We start from the raw sequence: 26,348 nt of genomic DNA on the forward strand, positions 1-26,348 counted from the left end.
AACACACTGAGACACACACACACACTGAGTCACACACACTGAGACACACACACAAACACACACTGAGACACACACACACACACACACACACTGAGACACACACACACACACACTGAGACACACACTGAGACACACACACACACACACACTGAGACACACACACTGAGACACACACAAACACACACACACTGAAACACACACACTGAGACACACACACAGACACACACTGAGACACACACACACACACACTGAGACACACACACTGAGAGACACACACAGACACACACTGAGACACACACACACACACTAAGACACACACACACACACTGAGACACGCACACATACACTGAGACACCCACACATACTGAGACACACACACTGAGACACACACACAGACACACACTGAGACACACACACACACACTAAGACACACACACACACACTGAGACACACACACTGAAACACACACACAGAAACACACACACTGAGACACACACACACTGAGACACACACATAGACACACACACTGAAACACACACACTGAGAGGCACACACACACACTGAGAGACACACACACACACATTGACACACACACACTGATACACACAAACACATAGACACACACACATACACTGAAACACACACTGAGACACACACACTGAGAGACACACACTGAGACACACACACACACAGAGACACTCACTGAGACACACACACACTGAGACACACACACACACACTGAGAAACACACACAGAACCAAAGACACAGACAGACACACACAGACTAAAACACGCACACACACAGACATACACACACTGAGACACACACACACTGAGAGAGAGACACACACACACTGAGACAGACAGACACACACTGAGACACACACACTGACACACAATGACACACTGAGACACAGACACACATACATACAAACACACACATACACACTGAAACACACATATACACTGAGACACACACACACACTGAAACACACACACACTGAGACACAACACACACACTGAAACACACACACATACTGAGACACACACACACACACTGAAACACACACACACAGAAACACACACACACACTGAGACACACACACACTGAGAGAGACACCCACAGACACACACACTGAAACACACACACTGAGACACACATACACACTGAGACACACACACACACTGACACACACACACACACTGAGACACACACACACACACAGAGATACACACAGACACACACATACACTGAAGCACACACAGACACAAACACACTGAGACACACACACACACTGAGTCACACACACTGAGACACACACACAAACACACACTGAGACACACACACACTGAGGCACACACACTGAGAAACACACACAGAAACACACACAGAGACACACAGACTGAGACACACACAGACTGAGAGAGACACACACACAGACACACACACTGAAACACACACACTGAGAGAGACACACACACAGACACACACACACTGAAACACACACACTGAGACACACACACATACACACTGAGACACACACACACACTGACACACACACACACACACTGAGGCACACACACACTGTGAAACACACACAGAAACACACACACACACACACAGACTAAAACACGCGCACACACAGACACACACACACTGAAACACACACTCTGAGACACACACACACTGAGACACACAAACACACTGAGACACACACACACACTGAGACATACACACTGACACACAAACACACACTGAGACACATACACAGACACACACTGAAACACACACATACTGAGACACAGACACACTGAGATACAAACACATACACTACCGGTCAAAAGTTTTAGAACACCTCCATTTTTCCAGTTTTTGTTGAAATTTACGCAGTTTAATGTCTCAGTGTACTCTGAAATTAAAGCATAGAACAAATAAACAATTGGAGATAAAAAAAGAAATCATGGAATCGTTTTGTTTAACAAAATTTAATCTAAATTTTTGACTCATCAAAGTAGCCACCTTTTGCAGATAGAACAGCCGAACACACTCGTGGCATTCTTTCTACAATGGAAATCAAATATTGTTCGGAAAGTTCTTCCCAACACTGTTGCAGAAGTTCCCACAAATGTGTTGCACTTGTAGGTTGCTTTGCTTTCACCCTTCTGTCCAGTTCATCCCAAAACAGCTCGATGGGGTTTAAGTCTGGAGACTGTGCTGGCCATTCCATGATTTGAAGCCTACCGTCTTGTTCTTTTCTTCTAAGGTAGTTCTGACATAGCCTGGAGGTATGTTTTGGGTCATTATCTTGCTGTAGGATGAACCCATGACCAACTAGGCGTATACCAGAGGGTATTGCATGGCGCTGCAAAATGCTGTGGTAGTAGTTTTGGTTCAGGGTGCCACTCACTCTGTGCAAGTTGCCGACTCTGGATCCAGCAAAAGAGCCCCAGACCATCACGCTTCCTCCTCCATGTTTGACAGTTGGTGTCACACACCGAGGAACCATCCTTTTGCCTACTCAACGGCGTACAAAAACCCTGCGTGATGAACCGAAGATTTCAAATTTTGATTCATCGGTCCATAAGACCGTCTTCCAGTCTTCAGTAGTCCACTGGCGGTGCTTCATGGCCCAGGCAAGCCTCTTTTTCTTATTTTGCCATCTTAGCAATGGCTTTCTTACTGCCACTCGACCTGTCAAACCTGCAGCTCAAAGTCTTCTCCTCACAGTTGAAACTGAGACTTGCTTACTTCGACCAGTGTTAAGCTGTGCTTGAAGCTGTTGTCCTGTGAGCCGCCTATCACGCAAGCTGTTGACTCTCAGAAACTTGTCGTCTGATTCTGTTTGTTCCCTGAGAATGGCCTTTTTGTATAACTCTGAAATGTACATTATTTTTCACTAAAACACACACACTGAGACACACACAGACACACTGAGACCTACACGCTTGCTCATCCTTCTCTAGGTGTGGGTGGGAGGTGGGGGTGGGGGGTACCCCAGGACCAGGGTTGAGCTCATCCTTCACTAGCACAGTGCCTGAGGCAAATGCAAAAACTAAACTGCTCTGCCTCGCCTGCACGAACAAATATTATTAAAATACCAGCCTGGAGCTGCTAGCGAAGTGTTATTCATTTGCACCTATCGGCACCTCCCCTATTAAAATATACCATGGTACTTGTTCCAGTGGATTCTGGAACAAGGCACGTTATAATGTTATCAGTGTGAAAGTACAATGGTGTACTGAATAATATATATATTGTATATGTATACCTATCCTATTTAGACCATCAATGTACTGTACTGTGTTATGGTCCTATAATACTGTATCACCATAGTACAGCATTTCATTTTTTTATTTCTAAAAAGTATCATGGTATCTAATTGCAACACCATACTGCGGTGCTATGTCTAGTGCTATGGTATAGTGTAGCTGTATACCATTGTGTTATTATGGTTGTACTGCATTATAGTACCATAATAGGTCATTGTCTATTGGTGGTATAGGTTGTATACATATATTATACAGCACCATTGAACTTTAACACTGTTACCATCATACCTTGTTCCAAAATCCAGTGGCATAGGAACCATGGTACATTGTTATAGGGTCTTGTCGAAAAGCAGCAATTTTTGTAGCAACAACCTGTCCGTTAGTTAGTTAACTGGCATAATAATGATTTGATAAACACATCAGAAACATTTATTAACACAGCTGCTCACTCAGGGCCTAGTATTGCTGTTTGACAGATACTACCCTTTATTAAGAGACCTGCACTCAAGGAAAAGGCAAATTGTAGCCTGTGTGTCCAGCATCTGGTTGCTCAATAGCAGCCTCTTCTTAACACAGAGCCCCCCCAATACATTTTCTATTTCTCTCCAACATGCCTTCCTGTAATTATGTGTGTTTAAAATACACTGTAAAAGACTATGGCAGCAGTGTGGAGTAGTGGTTAGGGCTCTGGACTCTTGACCGGAGGGTTGTGGGTTCAATCCCCAGTGGGGGACACTGCTGTTGTATCCTTGAGAAAGGTACTTTACCTAGATTGCTCCAGTAAAAACCCTACTCTATAAATGGGTAATTATGTGATATATGTATAACGTGATATCTTGTAACAACTGTAAGTCGCCCTGGATAAGGGCATCTGCAAAGAAATTATAAGATGGATTATGAACAAAAGGAAGTACTGGAGTTGAATTACAGTCATTTAGTTAATAATGCATTAACAAAGAAATCATTTTGTGAAAGCAGCAATGAATATGCCCATTTCTCCATTCCATTTCAAAATGTTCTGTATCTGCGTCTCTCCAACACCACATTTTTCAGTAACTTTAATTCTCTCATCAATGGTCAGACAAATAATTCTCTCATCCATTTCTACATGTTAACCACTCCCCAATCCATGTGCATGCATTTCCTTGAATCCCTACTGCGTTCAGTTTGAGAATTAATCTTTTATGCGGGACTTTGTCAAAAGCTTTCTGGAAATCTAAATAAACCATGTCATATGCTTTGCAATTATCCATTATCGATGTTGCATCCTCAAATAGGGGTTCCTAGTATCTTCCTTTTGCATGGTCCTAGTATCCCACATGCTACATTCCACCCCCACTAAATGAATCAATGCCCCATCAATTACACCAAGGAAACTTGCCAAGTGCGAAAACAAGCATAAGGGACATTGCTACAGTTGCTGGATAACCTGGACACAGGAAGATCTGTAACCTGAATTTTTACCTCCGCCCCTACCTGCTGGCCGTGAGACATTGCAGCTTGTGGAAGATGATGAGGGTTGGGATGGTAGCCTGCTGTGGTCTCCTTTGTCCCTCTAGTTGGCTCATTCAATACAGGGAACTCCTCAACATCAGGAACAAGCATCATCCTCTCTGCTGGGTTATCTTGTGGGTCAAGTGGCATCCACTGCACCTCTAAAATAATGGCGTCATCATCAGAATCACAATCCTCCATGCTAAAATAATCAAAGGGAATACCTGGATCTAAGACCTCATTCTCCTCTTCCCCGGGTAGTGAGCAGTGTGCTGGACACAGCTCAGTCCGATGGACTTGCTTCAATGGGCAAGCGACCTCTACTGGAGCAATCGAATACACAGGTCCCTGGTCAGTGGGACATCGTACAACTCGGTAAAGGGTAGGGTTCCAGGTCCTGGATTTTATTGCGTCCTCTTCTCCAATGATCTTTCTGGTAAACAAGCTGGCCCTCCTAAAGCACAATCCCTCACCTTGCTGTTATGAGCCTTCCCCCTCTGCTGAGCTGTTGTTTCCATATGGTGTTTAGCACTTTGATACACAGATCTTCAGATTTTCCTGGTGTTCTGCCATCCAGTCTGTACCTCTGCCCCCTGCTGGCCTCTGGCCACATCCTCCAAACAAGAAGTCCATCCACGGTTAATTGAGGTTCTCTGCCAAACATTAAAACACAGGGAGACTGGCCAGTAGACTGATGTGGTGTGGTATTATATGCAAAGAGTACCTGTGGTAAACACTCTGTCCAGCATTGTTTCTTCTCAGAGGGGAGGGTGCGCAAAAGGTCATGTAAGGTCCTGTTGAAGCGTTCGCATTGACCGTTACCTTGCGGCCAATATGGAGTTGTCCTAGTCTTGTGAATGCTGTGCAGTTGGCACAGTTGTCGAATGAGTTCTCCCTCAAAACATCTGCCTTGATCAGAGTGGATCTGTTGTGGGACCCCAGTGGTAGAGAATTCCATCTTCCTCCAAAATCCTATCCCCCTGACGGAATAACTCCAGCACATCCCCAGACAGCTTTGATTGGGCAAATTGTTAGTTGAATTGAGTGTTAATAAATTGAGTTGGAAAAAAGTAATGCAGACACAGGGGGGTCCCCAGGACCAGGATTGAGAACCACTGTTCTAAGGTATATATTAGGCTGTTTCAGAGAACTTTTGAATCATCAGCAACTCACTGACCTGCCCAGTGGTGGTTACTTATGTTGTCTAAAGTGAACCCACCTGTTAAGCAGTGTGTGCTGGAAAGCCTGGTCAAAACATGGGTGAAGTAAGAGCGCCGTGGCGGTCTTACCTGACAGAGAGAGGTAGCAGGGTTGTGCTAGAGCAGCAGTGTGAGGTAGTGGTTAGGGGGCTCTGGACTCTTGACCCGGAGGAGGGTCGTGGGTTCAGCTCTTACTTTCACTAAAAACATAGTTTTTTGTATATAATAATATACTATTGTGGATATTAAGAATTGTATTTTTATATAAAAAATGAATACTGATAATTCTTGATATTCAGAATTACATTTTTGATATTAACAACAAAAATTGCTGATATTAAGAATTGCATTATTGATATGAGAAATTCAGGAAATTCATTTTCTCAAGATGACAGAAATGTCCTGAAGTAGACCACTTTAATACTCATACACTCCGGGGCCCATGGCCATTAAAGTGCTCTAACTACAGTTTTGCAGTTTTTGAGATACGTGTATTTTTTTCTCATCAATACATTCTAATACAGGACAGTAATCTGAATTCTGACCCCAGACAAGTCTGTGACAAACATCTTTCAACTTCAGAAATATATTACAGTGATGTTTATCTAATGAAGTCAGCTGTCAATGTGATGCCACGTTGCAGCTATTTTGTATAATGTTTTTAATTTATTCAAATTCAAGCCTGTTATGTAAGTGGCAGTGCCAGCAGCCCCTCCAGTGCTGTGCTCTGGTATAAATATGTCTGCTTCTCCACTGCAACTCTACAGACCTGCCTCGACAGCTCCAGACCAGCAGACACCATGAAGACTCTCATGCTCGTTTTCTCCCTGGCTCTCCTCTGCGGCTGTGAGTATTTTATTTCTTAGCAGACGATATCATGTTATTTTTTACATACAATTACCCATTTATACCTAGTACAACCCTGCTGCCTCTCTCTGTTCACTGCTCTCTCTCAGAGTATCACTGCGATCGGAGCTGTTTCTGTAGGCTAGCTCTGTCATGCAGGTTTCTGATGGCAATGCAGATCTTTATCAATGTCAATGCTTTTGTTTCCAAAGAGTTGTGGCTCACAAATAATTTGGGCTGATTGGTGATATTCACCTGGAGTTCTGCTATTTGTCCACTTTGTAAAAATATAATTAGGGCTTCTGGTTTTGGGTTTTTATTTTTGTCACCCTGTGAAGTCCTTTTAAACATGTTTTAAGCCAATTTGCTTTCTTTCTTTCTTTCTTTCTTTCTTTCTTTCTTTCTTTCTTTCTTTCTTTCTCAAACTCTAATTACTAAAGGAAGTTATTTGTTTTTACTCTCATATATATCTTGATTGAGTTCATAAACAAGCTTCCCTGTGCGCTTATTCCACCTGATTGTGAGCCTGCATTTCATTCTGGCTTCAGTCTAATCATTGCTGAATTCCGCTTATTATCTTCCACACTTAGTTTCTAGGAGTAGTGCTACTAGTTTGTTTTCTCCTGCTAATTTAACCATGCTTCTCTATATCTGGCACGCAGGCTTAGCAAATGTTCTTCACTTTTAATTGTTGTTGTTTTCTCTCCTTTTATTACTTATTATAATTCAGTTCTATTATGATATTTTATTGTATATTTTTCTATTGTATTGAATAGTTTTATTGTTAAGCGCTTTGTGAGGGTGGCTCACCTTGAAAGATGCTATATAAAATAAAGTTTGATTGATTGATTGTACCTGAATTATTCATTTGTAAATACAAATGTCAGCACATGTAATTTACAGAATTCTGAGCCCAGAGTGCTGATTCTCAACATTGTGTTTTTCAGATGCAGAGACACTTGTGTGTACTGTTAATGGTAGAGATAACATAACATGTCGTAAAGGCCTTGATGTTTGTTTCAGTAAGTCTTTTAAAACAAAACTTATGTGTTGAAATGGGGGTCACTGTGTCCCAATCGTCCCATAACATTTATATTATCATATGAGAAAAGGGTAAGAGGGGGAAGCCAGTTTATTTTATTCCAAGCCACTGGTGTCAGACTCCATTCCTGTAGGTCGGTACTGCAGTGTCTGCTGGTTTTCATTCCAACTTCTGCTCTCAATTACTTAATAATATTTTGGGACATAGATTAGGGGTTCAGTGTATCTAGCTAATTAAATAATTAGAACAAAGAAGTCATTGAGGAGGACTTGCGTGGAATGAAAACTAGCAGACACTGCACTGCAGGACCAGAGTCTGACTGACTGACACCCCTGCTCCAAATCAATCCCTGCAGCCACGGCACTGGAGAGGCTGTACAGCAGTCATTCCCAAACCTGTCCCGGAGTGCCCTCCCCCTAAACCCCCCCCCCCCCACTGGTTTTTATTCCAACTGAGCTGCTCTCAATTGAATATTCCAAATTGGGAGAAAACAGGGGTAGAAATAATTGCTGATTCCAAATAAAAAAATATTACAATGAAGTAGCCCACAAGACTTCAGCTTCAGAGAGCGAGACACTCAGTGAGTTACTCAGGCAGAGCTAGAAATGTTTCCATCAGACTGCAAATGAAAGAATTCATGCTTCCTATTTTTTGTCCTTGTATAACTAATTTTTTTAACTGTTTTTGTTTTTCAGAAAAAACTTTTTCTTTTGCAGGTGAAGCTATTACGCTTAGCGGATGCATGTTTTCAAAACGTTGTTATGCTGAGCACAACTGTTGCAACACCGACAAATGCAATGCATAATTATCATGCTTCCAAATGCATCCTTGAAGGAAATAAAATCTAAAGCATCTTACCCTGTGTCTCTGGTCCTTCTTCTCTGTATGGATAGATTGTATTTGCTTATTAGGAAGGCCTGTAATTTGATTGTTTATGGTAGCCCTGAACTGCAAGATGAAAAAAAAATAGTGGGATTATCTCATACGTACGTGATAATAACTGGTACTATATGATCTCGTACACATGTGATAATAACTGGTACTATATGATAACTATATGATCTCGTACACATGTGAAAATAACTGGTACCATATGATAACTATATGATCTCGTACACATGTGATAATAACTGGTACCATATGATAACTATATGATCTCGTACACATGTGATAATAACTGGTACTATATGATAACTATATGATCTAGTACACATGTAATAATAACTGGTACTATATGATAACTATATGATCTCGTACATGTGATAATAACTGGTACCATATGATAACTATATGATCTCGTACACATGTGATAATAACTGGTACTATATGATAACTATATGATCTCGTACACATGTGATAATAACTGGTACCATATGATAACTATATGATCTCGTACACATGTGATAATAACTGGTACCATATGATAACTATATGATCTCGTACACATGTGATAATAACTGGTACTATATGATAACTATATGATCTAGTACACATGTGATAATAACTGGTACTTTATGATAACTATATGATCTTGTAGATACGTGATAATAACTTGTATGTACGAGAAAACTGTATGATCTTTCACATACGAGATAGCTTTCTTGAACATACGACATCATTGTGCAAACGCCAGTTATCATCACGCACGTGCCAGTTATCGGATAAGCGCCAAATCTCTCACAGTGATTTGCGCTGCCCCTTCATGAAGGACAGGGTATAGTCTCTGGAGGGTGCTGGTTTGTGTCTCTTCATGAAGGACATGGTATAGTCTCTGGAGGGCGCTGGTTTCTGTCTCTTCATGAAGGACAGGGTATAGTCTCTGGAGGGCGCTGGTTTGTGTCTCTTCATGAAGGACAGGGTATAGTCTCTGGAGGGTGGTGGTTTCTGTCTCTTCATGAAGGACAGGGTATAGTCTCTGGAGGGTGCTGGTTTCTGTCTCTTCATGAAGGACAGGGTATAGTCTCTGGAGGGTGCTGGTTTCTGTCTCTTCATGAAGGACAGGGTATAGTCTCTGGAGGGTGCTGGTTTCTCTCTCCATGAAGGACAGGGTATAGTCTCTGGAGGGCGCTGGTTTCTGTCTCTTCATGAAGGACAGGGTATAGTCTCTGGAGGGTGCTGGTTTCTGTCTCTTCATGAAGGACAGGGTATAGTCTCTGGAGGGTGGTGGTTTCTGTCTCTTCATGAAGGACAGGGTATAGTCTCTGGAGGGTGCTGGTTTCTGTCTCTTCATGAAGGACAGGGTATAGTCTCTGGAGGGTGCTGGTTTCTGTCTCTTCATGAAGGACAGGGTATAGTCTCTGGAGGGTGCTGGTTTCTCTCTCCATGAAGGACAGGGTATAGTCTCTGGAGGGCGCTGGTTTCTGTCTCTTCATGAAGGACAGGGTATAGTCTCTGGAGGGTGCTGGTTCCTGTCTCTTCATGAAGGACGGTATAGTCTCTGGAGGGTGCTGGTTTCTGTCTCTTCATGAAGGACAGGGCATAGTCTCTGGAGGGCGCTGGTTTCTGCCTCTTCATGAAGGACAGGGTATAGTCTCTGGAGGGCGCTGGTTTCTGCCCCTTCATGAAGGACAGGGTATAGTCTCTGGAGGGCGCTGGTTTCTGTCTCTTCATGAAGGACAGGGTATAGTCTCTGGAGGGCGCTGGTTTCTGTCTCTTCATGAAGGACAGGGTATAGTCTCTGGAGGGCGCTGGTTTCTGTCTCTTCATGAAGGACAGGGTATAGTCTCTGGAGGGTGCTGGTTTCTGTCTCTTCATGAAGGACAGGGTATAGTCTCTGGAGGGCGCTGGTTTCTGTCTCTTCATGAAGGACAGGGCATAGTCTCTGGAGGGCGCTGGTTTCTGTCTCTTCATGAAGGACAGGGTATAGTCTCTGGAGGGTGCTGGTTTCTGTCTCTTCATGAAGGACAGGGTATAGTCTCTGGAGGGCGCTGGTTTCTGTCTCTTCATGAAGGACAGGGTATAGTCTCTGGAGGGTGCTGGTTTGTCTCTTCATGAAGGACAGGGTATAGTCTCTGGAGGGCGCTGGTTTCTGTCTCTTCGTGAAGGACAGGGTATAGTCTCTGGAGGGCGCTGGTTTCTGTCTCTTCATGAAGGACAGGGTATAGTCTCTGGAGGGCGCTGGTTTCTGCCTCTTCATGAAGGACAGGGTATAGTCTCTGGAGGGCGCTGGTTTCTGTCTCTTCATGAAGGACAGGGTATAGTCTCTGGAGGGTGCTGGTTTAAGAATTATATTATGCACTTGCAGTTCTGGCTAAATTTTTAATGATTAAAGCTTTGAATTTTATACTTACAAAAGTGTCCACTTTCAAACAAAACAAACCACAGACAATGTGAATTTTATTATTGTATTACACAAAACAGATCTCTAGATAATATTTCAAACAGAAACATACATTTAACTAACATAGGCAACTTTTTCCAGAATGAAAAGTATATTTACCATTGATGAAATACAGGAGGTTGAAAAGGTCTGGTTGCAACAACTCGGGTCTAAACTCAGTCAATGAAGAATTCCACTTGCGTAGCAAAAATCCCAATGGTTAGCCAAAGGTTTTTGATCCGTTCCAGGTTTTGTCAGTGTCTTTGAAGAAGGAAGTGGTGTTCTCTTTGAATCAAAGTTATTGACTATCCCACGTTGATCTTCACTTGAAGTTTTTAATAACAGCGCTTCTTATTGTAAGGTATAGTGAATAAATATAATAATTGTCCAGCTTACGCTACCCAACAAAGTTACCTCGGCTGACAATATTTAATTAAACCAAATTTGTTTTACCTTTTCAGTTTTCACAGCTTTCAAAGTTTCCTTTAATAGTTCAAGTTTTCTTCCAACAGTTTTCACAAATTTTCACAGGAAATGGTAGTTTGGTCCTCAAATCAAATGGTCACAAGTAGATGGAATTTTTTTAGACATCCTTCTAGTGCACAAAACCTTTTCTTAAACTTTCACCAAAGGGGTGTGTTTGCACTCTCAGCCAATCACTGTCTTTCTCAAAATAAGTTCTTTGATTGGTGGCTGATATCAGAAAGAAGTGTATTTTAACTTCAAAGGTTTTTAAAGTGAATTACCTAATTTTCAAATGAATGATGTAAAACTTGTTTTTCTCATAACTTCCTTAATCTGACTTGGATTTTCATTTGACCTGTAAATCTGTGTTGCTCAGTCCAATATGAATATTTTGATACCAGATTGGATATACACAACCAAATCTGTCATCTCGGTACACTGTTTCACCCTTTTGACTTAACTATAACATTTTAGGAAAACATTTTACTAAAGTCTATATTACAATACATGTGTCTATTTAGTTATTTTTAATGTTATATTTATAATATTTTCAGTATTTTCTCCATATAAACAGTTAAGTCATTATAGTTTTCCCTCAAAATGTCAAGTTACAAGTTTGTAATAGATTCATCAAACTTTATTGATTAATAAGATCCTGCATCAATATTATGTGTTCTCATATAATTCTTAATTTCTCTTAAGAGAAATACTTTAATCATCACAGCATGCTTGCCCTGCAATTCCATTGCTCCCCCTACTTAGAACAGAACAATAAATTACTCAGATCTCTCCAGACCATTGTCACCTTTTTGGAGACGCTTAACTTCAAATAACTGGTATCTTCCAGGACCAGTTGCATATCTGTTCCTGTGTCTGTTTCTTAATCTAATCAAGAATCACTTTTAAATTTCCAAAGACCATTTGCCATTCATTGTTTATACAGAGTTCTTAAACCTTAAACCTATTCTACAGCCGCGTCTGTAGAGGAGAGGAATTGAAAAAAGGGGGAAAATCAAAACACAGATACATTCCAACCATCTGTATTAGTAAAATTAAAAATTACATTCAATCATTAATTACATTCAATCATTAATTACATTCAATCATTAATTTTCCCCACAGCTGGTTTCTGCCTCTTCATGAAGGACAGGTAGGCATATAAAATTGTACAACTGAAGTACAATCTCCGGTCTGCTGCAATCTCAGGTCTGGTAATGGGTAGCAGTGTGGAGTAGTGGTTAGGGCTCTGGACTCTTGACCGGAGGGTTGTGGGTTCAATCCCCAGTGGGGGACACTGCTGTTGTACCCTTGAGCAAGGTACTTTACCTAGATTGCTCCAGTAAAAACCCAACTGTATAAATGGGTAATTGTATGTAAAAATAATGTGATATCTGTATAATGTGAAATAATGTGACATCTTGTAACAATTGTAAGTCGCCCTGGATAAGGGTGTCTGCTAAGAAATAAATAATAATAATAATAATAATAATAATGTGATTTGCTTGGCTGACTCGGATCCTCAAATTATTACAAGGAATAATCCTATTCCTTCACTCAACCCAATTCCCAAATCACAGTTTCCTGACCAGATTTTGGAATCTGGTTGATTCCATGGAGAGACAAAAAGGGCTGAAACAGAAGAGCTGCAAGGGCAGCTAAAAAAAAAGCCAGCTATTGCCTCAGCAAAGTGTTTGTTTAAATGATATGGAAATGTTCAAATTAACTAGACTTTTAAAATGTATATTGAACTCAAATGCATTAAGGAGTTACACAAACTTACTTCTTAGGACTGCAGCCAGATCCGGAGAAAGCTCTCGCAACTCAAACTAAATGAGTAGCTCAACTTACTTATATGAAAGGCAATGGTGGGGGGGAGGGGAGAATGGGGGGGGGGGAGTTTTGTAGTTTGTTGCCAATGTATTTAAATGTGTTATATGTACTGTATTTACATTAGTACTGCCATAACTACAGTGGAACTGAAGGGACTTTTTTTTTGTACCCGGGAATCAGTTCCAGTAGTTTGTTGTCAGTTTACCGTCATTAACGGCAGTAAACTGAAAGTACGTTTCCCTCCCTCCCTCCCGAATGCTAACTAACAATCTTTAAAATCCTCTCTTATTGATTTATTAACACACACTGAGAGTCACTCACTCAAGCAGCACTGTATTTGAGGTATCTCGAGTGCTGCTGCACTGACTAGGGCGGTAAGCCCGTGATTCTCGGAAATTATTGATTGTGAAAGGGACTTTTTCTGTGCCTTTGTCTGGAGGGAGGGGAGAGGGCAAGTCGAATGATCACTTCACCTCTAAATCAGTTGAAGATTTCTAAATGCATTCTAAAAAGATCTAAAATGCATTTGGAGACATTGCTAAAGAATAATTTGTCTCGTATATTACAGCTATAGTCCCGAGCATAATGTAGCGGGGGAATTTGTGCTACTGTTGTGCAGAACAGATCTACATTCACACAGAAAGGAATGCGCAGAATGCCTGCTGACGATGTGCAAACCACAGTTAGACAGGTGTGAAAGAAAATACAAGGTGTGGCTGTTCATGCATTGCAATTAGTCCCATGCCATTTACCAAATTAAGAACATTCATTTCATATATCGACCAGTGACCGCAATTCTCTTACCCAGCAATGAAACATTTTAATCACTGGACTCAAACCTGTATTAAACGACCATTTTAGTCTGGCTTTTATCTGCAATCAATAATCATACTATTAAAACAACAACAACAGCGCAGCTCTCTTGTAAAGGAAGAGAGAAGACACGGAGAAACGAAAAGGTCCCCCTGACCATAGATGAGAGGATTACTGAACTTGGAAAGACACAAAGTTTCAGGGCAAATGCTGACATTTTTGGCTGTTGTAAAGACAGATATACAGAACATATGGGAACAAATATATGTATGTCTAAAAATATTAATGTTTTCATTCATTTATACAACAAATACTGAATGTACACTTGCATTTATTTTGCTAAAACCCATTCTAGTCTATGAAGGGTGTGAATAATGCTGAAGGCAGCTGGATACATCGAGGCCAGTCAATCGCCCAAACTACTCCTGCAACCAGTTTTTAAAACAATAACTTTGTGCTGAAGTCAGATAAAATAAAATAAAAAACTCAAACAAGCTTTAAAAAAACTGCATCCCGTGGCTCTCAAACATTTAAAACACCTGCAAAAAAACAGCAAGCCCAAATCTGCAGGAAATACGCAGGCCTGTAAACTGTTGCTTTGACAGACCATAAGTTCACTGGTAAATCCCTTTTCTGGTTGATCAGCTTCTCTCCGTCTACATCTCCGCGTCTTTCCTGATTCCAGCACTTTGTTTCTTTCGCAAAAAGCACAAGTTCTAAAAAAAGCCAGCTATTGCCTCAGCTAGCTGTTTACTTTTTAAATTGAATGAAAATGTTCAAACTAACTATAAATCAAACTCAAATGGATGAAGAAGTTACATGAACTGTTTTTGGGACAACCGATGAAAACTAGCTTAGGCTAAATCGGAATGTGCAACGCATCATCGCATGTTCAATCATGAATGTTTTAATTGCACGTGGTCCCAACCAAATAAATGAAATAAAGAAACTAAGGTTACCATATGGCTCCAGATTAACTGGACGCTGCGAGACAGTCCGGGATTTCAAACTTGCCCCTAAACTGACAGTAATTCACGTATAAATGAGCTCCACCTTTGCTGAGATTAATCCTGTGGTGGAATTGCTGTGTGCAGCAAACAAGTCCCACTGATCAGCTGCTTCTGATCAGATCTTAATGAATGAATAGCTAATCTATGAACAGAGCAGCGGGGTGATGATGAGGAGGATGCTTTGATTGTGTTTTCATACTTGGTGATTGAATATTAACAAACAGAAAAGAAACAGCGACTGGCTGCAATTCATTCTAGTATAATACAATTATTTGATGTGGATGCGGGTATTTAAGCAGCGTTATTCATTGTAGTGAAGGATGGTTCATTTACACATTCATTACTTTCAGATTCGGGGCAAGTTTGAAATCCCGGTCCACACACACTGACCTGTCTCTCTGGGTGGATGCAGGCTGACAGGACAGACAGACAGACACACACACACTGACCTGTCTCTCTGGGTGGATGCAGGCTGTAAGGACAGACAGACAGACACACACACACTGACCTGTCTCTCTGGGTGGATGCAGGCTGTAAGGACAGACAGACAGACACACACACACTGACCTGTCTCTCTGGGTGGATGCAGGCTGACAGGACAGACAGACAGACACACACACACTGACCTGTCTCTCTGGGTGGATGCAGGCTGTCAGGACAGACAGACAGACACACACACACTGACCTGTCTCTCTGGGTGGATGCAGGCTGTAAGGACAGACAGACAGACACACACACACTGACCTGTCTCTCTGGGTGGATGCAGGCTGACAGGACAGACAGACAGACACACACACACTGACCTGTCTCTCTGGGTGGATGCAGGCTGACAGGACAGACAGACAGACAGACACACACTGACCTGTCTCTCTGGGTGGATACAGGCTGTCAGGACAGACAGACACACACACACACACTGACCTGTCTCTCTGGGTGGATACAGGCTGACAGGACAGACAGACAGACACACACACTGACCTGTCTCTCTGGGTGGATACAGGCTGTCAGGACAGACAGACAGACAGACACACACACACACTGACCTGTCTCTCTGGGTGGATACAGGCTGTCAGGACAGACAGACAGACAGACACACACACTGACCTGTCTCTCTGGGTGGATACAGGCTGTCAGGACAGACAGACAGACAGACACACACTGACCTGTCTCTCTGGGTGGATGCAGGCTGTCAGGACAGACAGACAGACAGACAGACACACTGACCTGTCTCTCTGGGTGGATACAGGCTGTCAGGACAGACAGACACACACACACACTGACCTGTCTCTCTGGGTGGATACAGGCTGACAGGACAGACAGAGACACACACACACACTGACCTGTCTCTCTGGGTGGATGCAGGCTGTCAGGACGCCCTCCTCGTCTCGGGGGTAATCAAAGGGCTGCTGGAGCTCAAAACACTGCAGAGGAGTGTAGGGGAGAGAGAGACCTGGAGAGAGACAGAGAGGGAGAGAGTTGAGAGAAAGGGGCAGGGGGAGAGAAAAGAGAGAAAGAAAGGGAGAGAGGGGACAGAGAGGGGGAGAGGAAGAGGAAATTAACATTGTATACAGACAGACTTCCAGACGTCTTAAGAGACAGACACACACTCACAAAAGACACAGAGACATAGATGGACACACACACACAGATACAAGCAGCAGACTCAAAAACAGAAAGACACAGACACACACAAACAGACAGGCTCACAGAGACACACAAACATGCAGACACACAAACAGACAGACACACAAACACACAGACAGACAGACTCATTCAGAGACACAAGCAGAGGCAGTTGGAATTAGAGAGATGTAGACACAGACAGACAGACCGACCGACACAAATACAAAGACACACAGACTGACCCTGGTTGAATAGTTACATAAAGTCTGTGCTGGGAGTAGCTGCACTATATGTAGTTCTATTAGGTGTTTCACTCACCTCAATATCTTTGCTGTGAAGCACCTGTTCAGGTCTGTCTCCAGGTATCTCCTGTTCTGCTTGGTTGCTCTGGGATTGGCTAGCAGTGTCTGCGCTCTGAAGCTGCGCCAGTGCAGAAAGGGGGTGTTGCCCTGCCTCAGCCACTCCCTCACCAGACAGACTCCTCCCAGCTCATTGCCATGGGTACCGCTGGTCACAACCACTCTGCTGAGAGGTCGGGAGGGAAAGGCAGTGGAACGTTCCATCTGAGAAGAAGAGGGGTGTGTGAAAATAAAAAAAAACACATCCATTTTATTTAAATTTAATAAAAACAAAAAGTCAACAACTATTATATGTAACAAAAAAAAAAGAAATACAGGCACCAGATCTTTCATACACGCACTCATGCAATATCCATAGCTGATCAATGCACCATGCAGCAGTTCCATACATACTGTAGCACCACTACGGGAATCCAATGGGACTTTGTTTGATTTCTAATTGAAGTATCACAGTGATGGTACCCAGAATGTAATCCAACACTGTGCCATCATGGTCCTATTTCTTTAACCATGGCAGTGCTGTCTGTCCGGTACCATCAATGCACTGTGCAGCAGCAGTACCACACATACTGTAGCACCACAATGGGAATCAATACATGCAAACATTCCCCACAGCTGCTTTCATGTTTTTTTAGACTGTGGGAGGAAACCGGAGCGCTTGGTGGCGAAAAAAAACAATGCAAACACGTTGGGGGAACATGCAAACTCCACACAGACAGACAGACAGACAGACAGACAGACAGACAGCAGACCCTCATTTAAGGGCTCAATAAAGCAATTGTGAGCAGCTCCTCAGCTGGAACAAAACCCAGCAGAAGCACAGACACACAAACAGACAGGAGGGTCCCCAGGACCAGAACTGGGAAACACTGCACCAGATATACAGAAAGATGTTTCAGTGTGACAGACTGACCGAACTTTGTCCTAGTGACCTCTGACCCCCAAAATAAAGTTTCGAGCTTAAAAGCGAACTCGTTATACAAGCAGAGAGATTGTTATCATTTCCCATTTGAGACGAATATCGGATTAAAAATGCACTGCACAGTTTACAGTCATACTAAAGGACAGGGCAGCACTGTGAAGCACAGAGAGAGGGACAGCACTGTGAAGCACAGAGAGAGGGGCAGCACTGTGAAGCACAGAGAGAGGGACAGTGGTAAAGTAAAGGACAGGGCAGCATTGTGAAGCACAGAGAGAGGGGCAGTGGTAAAGTAAAGGACAGGGCAGCATTGTGAAGCACAGAGAGAGGGACAGTGGTAAAGTAAAGCACAGGGAAGCATTGTGAAGCACAGAGAGAGGGGCAGTGGTAAAGTAAAGCACAGGGCAGCACTGTGAAGCACAGAGAGAGGGGCAGTGGTAAAGTAAAGCACAGGGCAGCACTGTGAAGCACAGAGAGAGGGGCAGTGGTAAAGTAAAGCACAGGGAAGCATTGTGAAGCACAGAGAGAGGGGCAGTGGTAAAGTAAAGCACAGGGCAGCACTGTGAAGCACAGAGAGAGGGGCAGTGGTAAAGTAAAGGACAGGGCAGCACTGTGAAGCACAGAGAGAGGGGCAGTGGTAAAGTAAAGCACAGGGCAGCACTGTGAAGCACAGAGAGAGGGGCAGTGGTAAAGTAAAGGACAGGGCAGCATTGTGAAGCACAGAGAGAGGGGCAGTGGTAAAGTAAAGGACAGGGAAGCATTGTGAAGCACAGAGAGAGGGGCAGTGGTAAAGTAAAGGACAGGGCAGCATTGTGAAGCACAGAGAGAGGGGCAGTGGTAAAGTAAAGCACAGGGCAGCATTGTGAAGCACAGAGAGAGGGGCAGTGGTAAAGTAAAGCACAGGGCAGCATTGTGAAGCACAGAGAGAGGGGCAGTGGTAAAGTAAAGCACAGGGCAGCATTGTGAAGCACAGAGAGAGGGGCAGTGGTAAAGTAAAGCACAGGGCAGCATTGTGAAGCACAGAGAGAGGGGCAGTGGTAAAGTAAAGCACAGGGCAGCATTGTGAAGCACAGAGAGAGGGGCAGTGGTAAAGTAAAGCACAGGGCAGCATTGTGAAGCACAGAGAGAGGGGCAGTGGTAAAGTAAAGCACAGGGAAGCATTGTGAAGCACAGAGAGAGGGGCAGTGGTAAAGTAAAGCACAGGGCAGCACTGTGAAGCACAGAGAGAGGGGCAGTGGTAAAGTAAAACACAGGGCAGCATTGTGAAGCACAGAGAGAGGGGCAGTGGTAAAGTAAAGCACAGGGCAGCATTGTGAAGCACAGAGAGAGGGGCAGTGGTAAAGTAAAGCACAGGGAAGCATTGTGAAGCACAGAGAGAGGGGCAGTGGTAAAGTAAAGCACAGGGCAGCACTGTGAAGCACAGAGAGAGGGGCAGTGGTAAAGTAAAACACAGGGCAGCATTGTGAAGCACAGAGAGAGGGGCAGTGGTAAAGTAAAGCACAGGGCAGCATTGTGAAGCACAGAGAGAGGGGCAGTGGTAAAGTAAAGCACACGGCAGCATTGTGAAGCACAGAGAGAGGGGCAGTGGTAAAGTAAAGGACAGGGCAGCATTGTGAAGCACAGAGAGAGGGGCAGTGGTAAAGTAAAGCACAGGGCAGCATTGTGAAGCACAGAGAGAGGGGCAGTGGTAAAGTAAAGCACAGGGCAGCATTGTGAAGCACAGAGAGAGGGGCAGTGGTAAAGTAAAGCACAGGGCAGCATTGTGAAGCACAGAGAGAGGGGCAGTGGTAAAGTAAAGCACAGCGCAGCATTGTGAAGCACAGAGAGAGGGGCAGTGGTAAAGTAAAGCACAGGGAAGCATTGTGAAGCACAGAGAGAGGGGCAGTGGTAAAGTAAAGCACAGGGCAGCACTGTGAAGCACAGAGAGAGGGGCAGTGGTAAAGTAAAACACAGGGCAGCATTGTGAAGCACAGAGAGAGGGGCAGTGGTAAAGTAAAGCACAGGGCAGCATTGTGAAGCACAGAGAGAGGGGCAGTGGTAAAGTAAAGCACAGGGAAGCATTGTGAAGCACAGAGAGAGGGGCAGTGGTAAAGTAAAGGACAGGGAAGCATTGTGAAGCACAGAGAGAGGGGCAGTGGTAAAGTAAAGGACAGGGCAGCACTGTGAAGCACAGAGAGAGGGGCAGTGGTAAAGTAAAGCACAGGGCAGCACTGTGAAGCACAGAGAGAGGGGCAGTGGTAAAGTAAAGCACAGGGCAGCATTGTGAAGCACAGAGAGAGGGGCAGTGGTAAAGTAAAGCACAGGGCAGCATTGTGAAGCACAGAGAGAGGGGCAGTGGTAAAGTAAAGCACAGGGCAGCACTGTGAAGCATAGAGAGAGGAGCAGTGGTAAAGTAAAGCACAGGGAAGCATTGTGAAGCACAGAGAGAGGGACAGTGGTAAAGTAAAGGACAGGGAAGCATTGTGAAGCACAGAGAGAGGGGCAGTGGTAAAGTAAAGCACAGGGAAGCATTGTGAAGCACAGAGAGAGGGACAGTGGTAAAGTAAAGCACAGGGAAGCATTGTGAAGCACAGAGAGAGGGGCAGTGGTAAGGTAAAGCACAGGGAAGCATTGTGAAGCACAGAGAGAGGGACAGTGGTAAAGTAAAGCACAAGGAAGCATTGTGAAGCACAGAGAGAGGGGCAGTGGTAAGGTAAAGCAAAGCACAGGGAAGCATTGTGAAGCGCAGAGAGAGGGACAGTGGTAAAGTAAAGGACAGGGAAGCATTGTGAAGCACAGAGAGAGGGACAGTGGTAAAGTAAAACACAGGGAAGCATTGTGAAGCACAGAGAGAGGGACAGTGGTAAAGTAAAACACAGGGAAGCATTGTGAAGCACAGAGAGAGGGACAGTGGTAAAGTAAAGCACAGGGAAGCATTGTGAAGCGCAGAGAGAGGGACAGTGGTAAAGTAAAGCACAGGGAAGCATTGTGAAGCACAGAGAGAGGGACAGTGGTAAAGTAAAGGACAGGGAAGCATTGTGAAGCGCAGAGAGAGGGACAGTGGTAAAGTAAAACACAGGGAAGCATTGTGAAGCACAGAGAGAGGGACAGTGGTAAAGTAAAGCACAGAGAGAGGGACAGTGGTAAAGTAAAGCACAGGGCAGCATCGTGAAGCATAGAGAGAGGGACAGTGGTATAAGGCATAATTAAAAACAGGATAAGCCTTATAAACAGCGAAGTGTAATGAAACACAATGAAAGCTTGATAGATCATTGGAAAGCGTTGTTAAGCACAGATTTGGTGAGAAAAATATTCATTCGTTATTTTATAAGTTCTGCAGTTTCCTTCCTACCAGGTTTCGCGTTGTTGTTTCCTTCAGAATTAACTGCCTGCCCGGAACTGTAAAAACACCGGTTTTCGCTGCAACACGGAAACAACGCCGCATTGGCAGACAGGAAATAGGGCAATACCTGGCTTCACTCATATACTTAACATAGGAGTAGCAGCCATTTTGGTTGAGGATAAAATAAACCGCATTACAGAAAATATCCGCAAGATGGCACCAAAGGACAGATAATTATTGCAGCAACTGATAACTTTATACACAACTTTTTTTTTTGTTTTCCTTTTACGATACTGTGTTTCGGCGTTTTCAGTTCAACCCCCTTCACTATTATTATATTATATAAAAACAGAACTGTGTGATTGAACACTGCCTTTCAGATTTGAACGTAATCGCGCCTGCGAAACAAACTGCGAAATACTGGAGGGAACACAATCGCTACAGAATTCGGGACAAAAAAAATAAATAAATAAAAATGCTACAATAGGGAACTGGGAGTGTTGTGTCAGGAAGGACGCAAGACTCTTGTACTTATAAACGTTGTTGTTTATTATCTGTCGGAACAAACACTCCCTAACACTCAGCTTTATTTTAGAAGTCCCACCCTGTGTGTTCCTAGCCCAAGCTGTCCCCCCAGGAACCGTCACCCGATTTTCCACAGTTCCCCATTACGTCACCCCTGTAGCATCGAACATGCAAAACTCTAAACATAACATTTCCCCCCCCTTTTTTAAACACCATTAGCCAGTCACATAGTCCTTCATCCATGTAGGTTGTTGTTTGGCCCTCTGAAGTCGCCGTACAACTTGAGGAGCCCTGAGAGGTGCAGGTGGGGCTGCCAGCCCGTTGTCAATCACAGCCGGGGGCTGCCAGGAAAGAAGTGAAGGAGTGCTCCCCCCTCCTTGTGCTTCTGTTGGCACCGGAACCTTCCTCAGGCGATCTGCATGCCATCGTGACCCATCCTGCAGACAGTAAGTAGCTGGACCCAGCTTTTTCATAATCTGTGACGGTTCTGACCATCGAGGCTGTAGCTTGCTGTGACGCCGGGGAAGCCAGACACGCACCCAGTCCAGCTCCTGCAATTTAGGTGGTTTGGCCCTTCTGGACTGGTCAAACCTCAGCTTCATACGCTGCTGCTGAGCCTCTACGTGCAAACGTGTAACTGACGGTGCAGGATTACTCTTTGCAAAACTAAGGCGATCAAGAGGGAGTTGTAATTCCCTTCCCAGCATCAGCAACGCTGGGGACACCCCTGTAGTTGTGTGCTTAGAGGCACGGCAGTGTAGGAGGGTTTGCAAGAGAGCTGCTTCAAACTGCCAGCCCTCGGTCAGGTAAGTACGAATGCCATTCTTTAGTGTCTGGTTGAGGCGCTCCACACCTCCGTTAGACTGGGGGTGGTAAACAGCTGTCCTGATGTGTTTAATAGCTTTTTCTGCCAGGTAAGTGGTAAAGTCATTTGAGATGAATTGGGGCCCGTTGTCTGTGGTAATGATGTCTGGTAGACCCCAACGAGCAAACAATGAATCCAGCCTTTGAATCACTGCTTGAGTGGTGACTGACCCCATCGGCAGAAGATCAGCAACTGTGTTCTGTCGGCCTGGTGTGAATTCTAGAGTATAATTGTACTGGTTTAAACGGTCAGCCCATCTCAGTAGCCGTAGTGGTTTATGTCCTGAGCCGCTAGTGGACAAAAGTGCAGTGAGAGCTTGATGATCAGTTCGCATTGTGAAGGCTCTGCCATAGAGATAGAGGTGCCAGCGCTCACATGCCCAAATGCAGGCCAACGCTTCCCTCTCACCCACCGAGTACTTTTGTTCAGCTGGAGTGAGGGAGCGGGAAGCAAATGCCACCGGTTTCTCTACACCATCATGAAGTTGTGACAGTACAGCACCCAGAGCTACTGCAGAGGCATCACAGGTAACAACTGTAGGTGCTGCAAGACTGAAGTGTGCCAGCATATGGGGCTGAAGTGAGCTGATGCTTAATAGTCTGCACGGCACGGCGACAAGCTGTGGTCCACTCCCATGGTATGTCCTTTTTGAGGAGGTGGCGTAGTGGAGCTGTAGTGGAGGCAAACTGTGGGAGAAAACGGAGGTAATACGTAGCCATGCCCAGAAAAGATGCCAGTTGGGGTACTGACTGTGGGTCAGGGAGGGTCTGGATGGCGTCCACATGCGAGAAGATAGGAGTGATGCCTTGCCCTGAGAGCTTGTACCCTACAAACTCTATCTCTGGAACACCAAGTAGGCACTTCTCAGTGTTAAGCGTAACGTGATGGGCAGAGAGCCGACGGAAAACCTGAAGTAGACAGGCATCATGTTGAGACTGGGTGGCTCCATGAACTACAATATCGTCCAAGTAAATGGACACCCCTGGTATGCCAGCTAGAAGAAGGGACATTATCTTCTGGAAGCAGCTGGGGGCGGAGCTGAGGCCAAAGGGCATGCGTTTATATCGGAAAACCCCCATATGTGTGACAAAGGCCGTGAGGTCTCGGCTGGCCGGTGCCAGGGGCACTTGAAGATAGCCCTGCTTTAAATCCAGTTTGCTGAAAACAGTGGAGCCATGGAAATGTGTGGTGAGTTCTTCAGCGGTGGGCAGGGGGTATTTATCTGGAATGATGGCTTTGTTGACTGCACGCAGGTCCACACAAAGACGCAGTTCTCCAGATTTTTTGCGTGCAATGACCAGGTTCGAAATCCAAGGGGAGGCGTTAATGGATTCGATGATGTCCGAGTCGAGGAGGCGCTGTAATTCTGCAGTGACCTGGTCTTGGAGGGACAGAGGCACTCTCCGCAGGGGTTGGATGACCGGGGTTACAGCCGGGTTGACTGAGGGCTGGTGTACAAAGTCAGTAATGCACCCCAGGCCTGTAAACAATGCAGGGAACGTGTGGTGCCAGGTGGTTGTTACATGCAGGACATCTGTGCCACATGGAATCAGACAGCCGAAAGTGAGGGCTTTGAAATAAGTCCAGCCCCAGCAAATTGGCACCAGTAGCAGAAAATTGAAGGGGCAAGGGTGTGGTTTTTGTACCGCACAGACAGGCAGACAGTGCCCAGCACCGTGATTGGGGTGTGGCCATAACCAGAGAGAGTAACTGAAGTCTGCTGTAGGGGAATGTGTGAAAAGAAACTATCATAAGTTGTCTTATTTATGAGCGAGACCTTGGCGCCAGTATCAACCAGCAGCGGAATCAAAATGTCATTCACATAGCAACCACAGGTTTTAAAGGGAGTGGCTGGCTGGGACACTGAGTTGATTGCTACTGGTGATGAAGTTGCAGTGTCGGAAGCGGTAGCAGGTGAGGTGGGTGCTGAGCGGCACCACCGGGCAAAGTGGTTCAATCTTTGGCAGTTCCTACAGCGCTGGCCATTTGCTGGGCACTCAGGAGAACGAGTAGGATGCCTGAGTGACCCACAATTAGTGCACCGCCTGGGACGTGATGGAGAATTATTTTGCACTTTTTGTACAGGCACTTGTGCTGTTATGTCTACAGATGGCGGTGTTGAGGAGCCTGCTAGTTTACTAGCAGCTGCTAATGCAGCTTCCACTTGCTTCCTGATATCCACTGCTTTCCCCAATGATAAGTCATCAGATTCTAATAACAGGCGCTCCCTAAGTTGTGCACAAGACGTTTTTTCAATGAACTGATCCCTTATTAATTCATCCTGCAGCGCTCCGAATTTGCAGTGCTGTACTAGCTCTCGCAATGCCGATATGAACTGTACAATTGACTCACCCGGCTGCTGAGCTCGCTGACGAAACTGAAACCGGTTGAGAAGAACACTTTGCCGGGGTCCGAAATGTGCAGACAGGGCATCGACAGCTGCTTTAAACGTGTCGTCCGCCGGTTCCAAAGTAGAGAAAATGCGCTGGCCTTCTGCGCCCAAGCAATGTAAAAGAATGTCTCTCTTCCGTGCGTCTGCCACATCTTGTAAACCCAGCGCTATTAAGTAAGTTTGGAAGGATTGATACCACCGGCGCCATGGGACTGTGGGATCGCCTGGGACGGACAGGAATGATGCAGGCGGAGGTAACGAACAATCAGCCATCCTCGTCGCCAAATGTTGTGTCAGGAAGGACGCAAGACTCTTGTACTTATAAACGTTGTTGTTTATTATCTGTCAGAACAAACACTCCCTAACACTCAGCTTTATTTTAGAAGTCCCACCCTGTGTGTTCCTAGCCCAAGCTGTCCCCCCAGGAACCGTCACCCGATTTTCCACAGTTCCCCATTACGTCACCCTGTAGCATCGAACATGCAAAACTCTAAACATAACAGGGAGCAAGCCCGCTGAGGTGAAGCATACACTGGACCAGCTCCCCTGAAAACAATATTTGGTAAGATCTCAAAAACCATAATAGTAACAAAACTAAACAAAAAAATATAGTTTTTTGCTGGTTTTGTGTCGTGAAGTTAATTTGGACGACACAAAACCAGCACAAGCATAGCACAAAGTACCGAGCCAGGTTTGGTTTAGTTCCGTTATGGTAAGGGGGGGGGGGGTCTATGTGACGTTACTCGTATTACTTGTACCGCTGAATTTTGGAGATACGGAGGTGAAAGTTCAGCACCTGGAATGCCGAGATGCTTCTGGTTTTCATTCCAGCTCAGCTCTTAAAGACCTAATTGGCGTGATTGGAAACCCTTAACCTTTCTTTCCTGGGACCGATACAAATGGTTAAATTGGTCCAATCAAGAACCCTGACCTATACCATCCTATACCATCAATGTGTATAACATCAACGCATCAATATGTTAAATTATAGGGCAATAAAAACAATTGGCCTATACCAGAGGTCAAGAGGAGCCCCATTTCAGCTCCATATTTCA

General features: G+C 44.5%; 1 protein-coding gene and 1 long non-coding RNA gene across 3 annotated transcripts; one reads left to right on the plus strand and one right to left on the minus strand.

Annotated features, from left to right (window-relative positions):
- Positions 1–6,668: 6,668 nt before the first annotated feature.
- LOC117416397 (uncharacterized) lies at positions 6,669–8,708 on the plus strand. Its single transcript, XR_004546595.3, has 3 exons — positions 6,669–6,809; positions 7,757–7,831; positions 8,547–8,708. It is a non-coding gene; the product is annotated as an uncharacterized LOC117416397 (long non-coding RNA).
- Positions 8,709–14,544: 5,836 nt separating this feature from the next.
- LOC117416399 (N-acyl-aromatic-L-amino acid amidohydrolase (carboxylate-forming)-like) lies at positions 14,545–24,164 on the minus strand. Of its 2 annotated transcripts, none has more exons than XR_009311442.1 (3): positions 21,521–24,164; positions 17,230–17,474; positions 14,545–16,738 (listed from the first exon to the last, which is right to left on the minus strand). XR_009311442.1 is itself a non-coding variant. In XM_059011649.1 (3 exons), exons 1-3 carry the CDS (start codon positions 21,650–21,652, stop codon positions 16,702–16,704), a joined length of 414 nt encoding a protein of 137 aa, XP_058867632.1. In that variant the 5' UTR covers positions 21,653–21,691; the 3' UTR covers positions 14,545–16,701. The 2 variants fall into 2 exon arrangements, 1 of the variants encoding a protein (XP_058867632.1); XM_059011649.1 differs by having other exon boundaries at positions 21,521–21,691.
- Between the last annotated feature and the right edge of the window lie 2,184 nt (positions 24,165–26,348).

The sequence above is a fragment of the Acipenser ruthenus genome, chromosome 42 (genome assembly GCF_902713425.1).
Source record: "Acipenser ruthenus chromosome 42, fAciRut3.2 maternal haplotype, whole genome shotgun sequence".
NCBI classification, from domain to species: domain Eukaryota; kingdom Metazoa; phylum Chordata; class Actinopteri; order Acipenseriformes; family Acipenseridae; genus Acipenser; species Acipenser ruthenus.

What these genes read in the sequence shown, in the direction of transcription:
- LOC117416399 (XM_059011649.1), bottom strand. Translation starts at nt 21,652, where the DNA reads ATGAGTGAAGCCAGGTATTGCCCTATTTCCTGTCTGCCAATGCGGCGT. An exon ending in AAACAACAACGCGAAACCTG is followed by an intron (nt 17,475 to 21,520) that starts GTAGGAAGGAAA and finishes TCTTCTTCTCAG; the next exon opens with ATGGAACGTTCCACTGCCTT. An exon ending in TTCACAGCAAAGATATTGAG is followed by an intron (nt 16,739 to 17,229) that starts GTGAGTGAAACA and finishes GTCTCTCTCCAG; the next exon opens with GTCTCTCTCTCCCCTACACT.